Here is an 8,800-nt window from a genome sequence, read left to right on the forward strand (position 1 = left end):
TAATGTAAAGGTCAAATCGTTAAAATGCTTTTTATATTATTTTCAAGACATACGCGGACGAAGGTCACGAACTGTCTGGGGTGCTGGAACATGTCTATCTCTCAATGGAGCACTACTTTGCCGACTGCTTAAGTTTAGATCCGGACGATACGAAACCCGATCTGGATCAGAAAATAGTTCCAGCTGAGTAGAGAACGAGAGAGAGGGAGAGAGAGGGACCGTATCGTGCAGCTTGCAAACTGCAACACAAGCAAAAGATATTAAAACTAGTAACTAAGCGCGATTTAGTAATTAAAAAGAAAATTTTAGGCAAGTATTACAATTAAGCACAAGTGCATTAAGAAAGAGATACAAAGTGAAATGTAAAATGGTCTAGAATAACTAAGCAAAGCAGCAAGGCAACAAGAAGTAGACATCAAACATACATGCATAACAAAATATATTACACACATATACAAGCGTAAGTATAGGAAAATAAAGCAAACAAAAAAGAAACAGTTTTAATACTGAAATATTGTACAATATTATAGGCATATAAAAAAGACAAACAATTACAAAAAACAACAACAACAAAGGATATTAAAATAAAATTTGCGATTCATGCGGCATTTATCTTCCAACTAGTTGCACTTTACGTAAGCGTATTAAAGCGTAAAAGTCAACATTTAGTATGTATGTATGTAAGTTACTGTTGCCAGCCGAAGTATTTGTAAATAAATTATGGTGAAATTTTTTTTGAAAATTTGGTTGCTCACTTGCTTAGTAGCCAAAGCAAAAAGAAAAATTTCAAGTCAAAACTATTGTATTTCAGTTAGTTAGGTAAATGCAATTTAAAAAAAAAACCATAAATACGTATAAGTAATATACGTATTATAAATAGCGCGAGTATCTAAAAATAACTTAATATAATTAACACAAATACATATGTCTATAAATAATGATTTTGTTTTGAAGGTCATTGACAAAAGAACACACAACTCTGAAACGCGTTCGCTACAGTTATGTAAAAAGCTTGGCAACATCGTAGCTATCAAAAATATATTCTATTTTGTTTGTGGTTGATATTTTGGGAGTTTTTCGTTATGAATATTTAAATTGATTAATTCTAGCTGAAATTAAATTACACCAATTTTGTTATTTTAGCGAGTGTTCTTTTGCCACTCGCATATTAAATCACAAACGTTAATGTAAATATAATCAACGTATGGGTAAATACCCATGCAAATGTCTTAATAATTATGCACAAATACAGCAACGAGACAACGCATAATTAGAACGAACTTAATGTATGTATAAGCAAATCAGAGTAAAAGCGGCACAAACACACAAAATTATTAAAAATTATAAATACATATATTTAATATTTTTTTAAAGAAAAATATACATAGTTATAATTTTAATTACGCAAAAAATCAAAACACTGAACACAGAAATAATTTGGAACACCATGAAAAACCATAAATGCACGAATTACGCACTGCAAGCCGTTACCGGCTAGTTACCTAACAGCGTTAACAGATACTTCTAATAAAGTTTCTATGAGGCCGAACTGACAATTCTAACCGAAACTCTTGTGTACGCAAGCCACCGGTTTGTCACCCAACAGCGCTACCAGAGATTCAATGTGTAAATTATTTTTTTTCAACGTGCATTGACTAAACTCTAATTGATATTTTTATTGAAAATATTAATTTTTTTTTTACTTACACTCTACCATCGTACAAACGGATTATAAAGCCTTAAATTAGTGTGCAAATGTAGAAAACTTGTATATGCTGATAATTTAAAATTTATACGCCCTCTGCGATGGGTGGAAGGCTTTATAGATCTCTGAATGTAGCAACACGTTGGTGTCTTATTTTGTTATTTTGTCAAATGTTCGGTTCAGGTGTAAACGAGAGCCTAAGGCATACTGGCTAAACCAACAAAAGGCATTCCAAGCAACAGCTATGTTGCACCAATTCGACTATTTTTCTGACAACTGTATGTTATGGTTGTGTACAAAATAAGCGACTAGAGAACAAAAAAAATTATTAATTATTGAAAATAGCTTTATTGTTTTTCAAAATATTCTCCATTAAGATCTATACACTTTTGCAGGCATTTGCGAACCAATTGTCGAAGCACTTTTGCTTCTCTGATTGAGGGTATCTCCCAAACATCCGTTCGGAACGCCTAAACCGCGTATTCAGTGTATAAACACGCTGACTTTTAAGTTTATTTTTTGCGTTACGTACGTACTAAAAAGAAGTCACTCGGTGCCAAGTCAAAGATTATACGGTGGATGGCTTATCAAATCGATGCTTTGAGTGCTCAAAAATGAAGTTGTTTCAGTCGATGTGTGTGAGGTCGCATTGCCGTGGTGAAGAGGGTTTCCTCTTCGGCGGTTGGTTTTCCTGACAAAAAAATAGCGGAATCGAGTGCTGTTAACTTTCAGGCTCATGCGCGTAAATTCACTATTCATCACGTGTCAGGATTTCGTAGACGTGTTTCGAAGCACCGCTATCGTATTTTTTTAACCTTTCTCTTGACCAATTGATAATTTGTGTGGGATCCAAAGTGAACAAATTTTTTTTAGACTCAAATGTTCATGCAATATGTTGCAATAAGCAACATTGCGCTGGTCCCACTAATGCCTATAATTGTCTCAATCTCATGATAGGTCACATGCCGATCTTGCAATATCAGTTTCCGCTTGGCATCAATAGCTTCCCGTACAACAACTGATTTTGGACGACCTTCACGAAATTCGTCTTGGACTGATCTACGACGTCGATTGCGTCCTTAATGGAATTTCATCGCCAAAAATTTAATTAAGTTCATCGATGCACTGTTGCTGAGTTAACCCCTGTCGAAAGTTTAAAAAATAATCGAGGTAAAACGTTCGCGATTTAATACCCTTTTTTGGCTGAGATGAATATTTTAAGTTACTGTAAACAACACAAATAGCGCTCGTATGGCAAAACGTTTCGAGTATGTATTACATCAACAATTTTAAACTTTACGATAAATCTGTAAATCGCCAGATCGCAAAATTCTGAAGTATATAAATATATATAGTATATAATAAGAATAAAAAAAAAAAATCAACAGTAAAATGTACCATGCCGAGGCAACTGAAGTTGAAATGTTTGTATTAAATTGAGGATTGTATTTATTTTTCCCATTGGAACACACCCGACCTTATAACTTAGTGTCAAGTTCGAACTATAAAATGGATACGAACGTTCCAACCAAGCTAACGGAGCTTTTGGCGAGTCACTATTGATGTGTAGCCTAGAGTTGTCCCGATGGAACACAATTCCTTTGCTATTGGCCAAATGTCACCGCTTCTGGACGGTTGGCTCTTTCCCATTGTTGACAGTACAATTCCGAATGAAGAGTTTGATTGCAGGGGAGCAGCTTATAGTAGATGTCACACTGTCAATCTTAACTCGGTCGCTGTTTTCGTCGGCTAACCGCGTCGACTACAACCGTTTTTGCTTGACGTTGTCGTAAGTGACCCACACCTCGGTTCATGAGAAAACAAAACTGCAATCGTAACGTCAAAGGCTAAAGAAGTGGTTACGTTTTTGTTTACAACTTAAAGGCCATTTGACAGTTTTTCTATGCTGCCTTTTCTCATTCTATAGTCTGAAAGACGGCGTAATTTCGTTTCTATCATTCTTGAATAATCATTTAATAAATTTTAATTTTTTTTTTATCGAAGGTTCAAATACTATACGAATACCTAAGCCTAAATTATCAGCAAGTAACCGAAGAGTTTACGAAATGAATGATGCGTTCGGTTCTCGACCGTCATATACATACTTATATGACTATCGGAATTCTTTGTAAATATTGGGAAAACACAAATTTATTCATTCTAATTACTTCAAAAAACAAAAAAACAAACAAAACACAGCGCGATAAGTACTATCCACTCATACATATGCACATCGATTGTTCCAAATTGCATTAACATATCATTCTGTGTAAAAAAAGATTATTGCATTAATTACAAATATAAAAAATACTCTCACATTAAGTATAATTAAAGCATTGTTAAATATTAATATTAATACAAAAGCATTAATGCATACTTAAGTAAATCGCCGTATTATATAGTCGTATAGTAAATTATATAAAGACGTGCTGTGGAGAGTTTTAAATATACAAGTACATATATGTATATACAATACATAGAATATACTTAGAATATAGTGTATAATTAATTTTATAAGTATATAGATACGTATGTATATGCTTCCAAATTAAAGGTTCTGTTCAAAAGATTTTGGGGAAACATTTTTTGAGGCCTAGTATTATGATATTACGTGCTAGAAATAGTTCTCAACGTCAAATTCAAATATGCATCGATATTATAATCAAAGTACGAACGAGACGAGTTTTCTTATGAAATTTCATTTAAAATAATTATTATGTATTTTTTTTTTATAAACAGGATGTGTCATTTTTTGTGTTGGTGTTAACCTAATGAAAACCTTTTTTATTTTTCAAATATTTTTATCACCCTTATCTCATATATATGGACTTTTCATCGAGCGACATTACTTTGAGCCGCTTTTTGTTGCGTTTTGTTTTCCTTTTGCGAGCATTTCGGGTAGTTTAGCTATGATTTTGACATAATTGGTTGCTTTAGACTCGTAAATCCTTCCAGGTTTGGTGCTACGTATGATAGCTGTTTTTTCAGTCGATATTTAATATCCATAGAATTTTTATTGACACCAACTAAATGTTAACAAAGGCTCTGGTGGAAGTATGAGGCAATGCTTGCCGTCAGTTGACTCATGACTTTGGGCCATTGTAGCCAGACTCGACTACAGGGACGAAATTCCATGAGGAAATAAATACAACATTTTCATTCCCCAGTAAAGAAAAAAGGGACCAATAGTTCTGTGATCGACAGTTCCAACTACGAAATCAACAAATTCACCGATGATTCAAAGAGTAAAATAGGAGCGAGCTTCTTCTGGAGTAATACATACGCAGAGGGTGGCTTCAAACTAAATTACTACAATTGACCCTTTAAGGCCGAAGTTATGGGGAAGAAAAACCTTTTAGCAGACAACCAAATGGCAATTAAGGTTATCCGTCGCGCCAATATTAAGTCTGACTGCGTTAAGATATGCAAGCAGACAATAACTAGACTCTCAGTAGGTAACTCGGTTAATATCATCTGGGTACTCAGTCATATAGGAATAGACGGAAACGAACAGGCAAACAGGCAGGTGGCCCGCTCGTGGGCAGGTAGGAACGCAATTCCTCTTAGCTGCCCTAGACTATTCAGCTCCTCCAAGTCCTTGTTTGAAGCAATATACCCTAGAGGAACACCTCAGGTCTTGGAACATTAACAATCGCAAAGTTGATTAGGCGCTGGAACATTATCTTTGCAAATGCCCAGCCTTCAGCTGAATGAGACGGGATATATTTTACGGCTCTCAATACTGCAACTTAAGAGACATTGGGCAGCTGGGGTGGACAAAAGTCAGGTTTTTATTAAATCCACTGAGTTGCTGGATTTGGTTACCACTCGGGAGAACAATGGGTCTAATAATAATGAATAGACTTGAACTAGACTCTTGAAGTAGGAGATGAGAATTGTATCCGTACATAAATTGAGCAGTATCCTTAATTTCAAATCTGGGGAAGATCTTTTTAGCTGTTCCATTAGGTAATAGACATCAACTGATTTTATCAACATTCTAGGTAAGTGGATCATCTCTTTAACTTAAGTTAAGAGCTTCCAAGTTATATTCAAAGCATATCTAGCTTAGTATTGCTTGCTGAAATATTGGTTATTCTGGAACTCTTAAGATGATCATTGATATAAAGAATATTCTCCATTTCTATTTAAGAATTACAAGTCGCTCTTTTGTCCCCCAACAACCCCCTCTTGAATTAAAACATAAATTCGTTGTTTTTTTTTTTAATTTTTTACTGCACGATCATTGGAAAAACATTGAGTAATACTTATCTCTTCAATAACCTACTTCGAAATAGGACTAAAAAATAATTGTGAGACAGCATAGTTTAAAAAAGTCTCACATAGTTCGAAACAAAACTCTCATTTATTAGTTCCCCGGCAGTAGCAGTTTTTGTATAAGCACTCATCTTCTTCTACAATTGTATATTATAATATATTATTTTATTTTAGTAAGGCATGTATAGTTATTTCTTGTTTAAAAAATGAAGTAAAGGCTCCAGAACCGAAAAGAACTGTAAAGGTTAAATAAATGTCACCATTAACTGTAAACTAAAATTGATATAAATTTCTGAGGTGATAAAAGAAATTATCGGAGAAAATTTGTACAAAAAACAGATAAAAATATATGGTTAAAATTTTGAGAAAAAAAGCGGTCGGAGTAGATTGAAAACATCGAAGTATCACTGTAAACCGGAATCAGATGCAGCATTGCATGCTTGGGAGCTTCATATAGATAAGTATTATTAGATTTGTTTAAGTTAAATGCCGCAGAACCAATAAATATAAACGTAATAAGAAAACTTACTGAGTATTCACAAACCAATAACGGTTATGTGTCTACGCACACGAATATGTACCTAAGATCATTTATGCTTAATTCAAACGTTCATATTAAGTGTTTAACAATAATGAATTGAACGATTTATAATTATAAATATTTCTACAAGTATATATAATATATTAGCTGTGCATATTTCGGAATTTAGGTGTACATATATATTTATGAGTGTGTAAATTAAATTTAATTTACAAATAATTTGCATGTGAATTTAGCGTACTATCATAGTTGAAGTTTCCAAAAATTGTATTCATGTACCTTTGTATATACATACATATATGTTTGGTATATTACTATATGAACAGCTAATTTGAGTATTTGTCTGAAAATTACTTTCAAAGTCTTCCTAAATTAAATTGCTATATAAAACCTAAATTAATTGCCACTAAAGAATTAGTGTTCTTAAGGTATTTTTAATTAATTAAAATTTTTCAAACAACACAGTATTTTGTTTAAACCCAATTATGATTTATAAGTACTGGCAAAGTGAACTGATTTTAAAAACTTGAAATTTAAGAATTCAATAAGCTAAAGACATGGTTGATGTTCGCACTAGATAAATTCAAGTATATCGATATTTCTTATGTATCGACACAGAGCATTGTATTGTAGTTTATATTGAGTACGCACCAAGTTAGGTTAGGTTAAGTCCGTTATGCTGACAGAAAAACTCCAAGTATGGATCAAAAGATGCTCATGTATCGACGAAGCACTGTAAGCAAACACAAATCTGTTGAGGTGGTTAACGAGTTATACCCATTTGATGTAAAAAAATGCGACTTTTGCGAATTTTTTTCTTTTTTGAAAAGACAGTTTATTTATAAATTATATAAGCAAAATATACAATTACAGAATTCAATGTACTTAATTATTGGTTATTCGTTTAAAAAAAGTTTTTATTTCCTTGATACCGTAGCCGATCTCTAGGAGGACGTCGGAAAAAAAGTGTCTGGCGGTGAGAGAGATTTTTCGAAGCTATAATACCCTTCATAGGTGCTTCAGTTTGATCAGCCAGTTGTATGGCAATATGCTATAGTAGTCCGACCGAAACAATTTCTTCGCAGATTGTAGTGATGGCGGATAATTATCTCTGCCAAATTACTTGAAGAAACCTCGTCAACTAAACAATTCTTTATATAAGAACTTGATTTGGATCGTTCAGTTTGTAAGGCTGCTACTTATATGTTATAGTTGTATCGGCGGTTCCGACAAATGAGCAACTTCTTGGTGAAAAAAAAACGTGTGCAAAATCTCAGACTGCTATCTCATAAACTGAGATACTATTTAGTGTATTACATATTTACATTTCAGAATGGTTTAAAAAATCAAAATTATTATCAAACAATTTTATTTTTTGTATATTGTTCTTTCCATTACTGCCTGTCAAAAATGAATGGTATATATAAGAAGGTTGTGTGAAAATTTCAAGTCGACCGGTCTAACCGTTTCGGAGAAATTTTCTGGATTTTTTGAAATTCAAAATGTAATATAACCCCTTAATATCGACATCAGCCAATTCGCCTAGTTCGGCGAAGCTATGATGTTTAATATGTTTTAAGCTCAGTCTAGCAAATATTAGAACGGAGAAAGTGTCGTGATATTTATATAATATACTTGTAATACCATGGCTTTCTGCGAACAAAGTTGCCCATTGGTGTCTATCCAAATTTCCTTCCTATATCATTGCTAACATAAGCTACAAGAGGTCAGCGGTCTTCCAACTCATTTCCGGTGTGATGAAATTGGATGCTTTCCTTTGTTGGATGCTTATTAATTTATAGTTTACGGCGATTCCGTTATGGTTTGACACCCATACAAATATTAAAACGAAGTACTTAGATTGACGTGATAAATAATGAGCCTAAATACTCTATATACTATATACTAGGTGTTTCCTCAATAAAATCAGAGTAAATGCTCGCCTTGTTGGAGGAACTGTGGAAGCATATCTGCTGGTACTTTGCGGGCAGCCAAGAAACCTTAATAGAAGACCACCAGGTATGTGCTCGGCTTTTAGCCCTCCTGTGCGCTCTCATTGCGCTGGTCAACAAACAGTATTTGTGTGACTGGACAACGTCTAAACGCTTCACACGTGATGCGGTTAAATATTATATTTTGTCGGACGCTTTTCGCCAAATATGTATGGAGGAAGGCGAGGAGGAAACATCTCATCACTTTCACCTCTATTGCCCGGCATTTGCTAGACTGAGATTGAAATATATCGGTAAACATACCTTCGGCGAACCTAGCGAAGT

At 33.9% G+C, this 8,800-nt stretch overlaps 1 protein-coding gene across 3 annotated transcripts in view; it reads left to right on the forward strand.

The window, feature by feature from the left end:
• The window catches only part of LOC106616979 (dipeptidyl peptidase 4), a 53,652-nt gene extending 46,239 nt beyond the window's left edge, over positions 1-7,413 (forward strand). For 2 of the 3 annotated variants that reach the window (XM_070106817.1, XM_014233926.3), the window contains exon 14: positions 48-7,413. In XM_070106817.1, coding sequence (XP_069962918.1) covers positions 48-191 — 144 coding nt within the window. In that variant the 3' untranslated portion in view covers positions 192-7,413. The remainder of the gene's footprint in view (positions 1-47) is intronic. The other variant, XR_011395447.1, reaches the window with a different exon arrangement.
• The last annotated feature ends 1,387 nt before the right edge of the window (positions 7,414-8,800 follow it).

The sequence above is a fragment of the Bactrocera oleae genome, chromosome 3, assembly GCF_042242935.1.
Source record: "Bactrocera oleae isolate idBacOlea1 chromosome 3, idBacOlea1, whole genome shotgun sequence".
Lineage (NCBI taxonomy): Eukaryota > Metazoa > Arthropoda > Insecta > Diptera > Tephritidae > Bactrocera > Bactrocera oleae.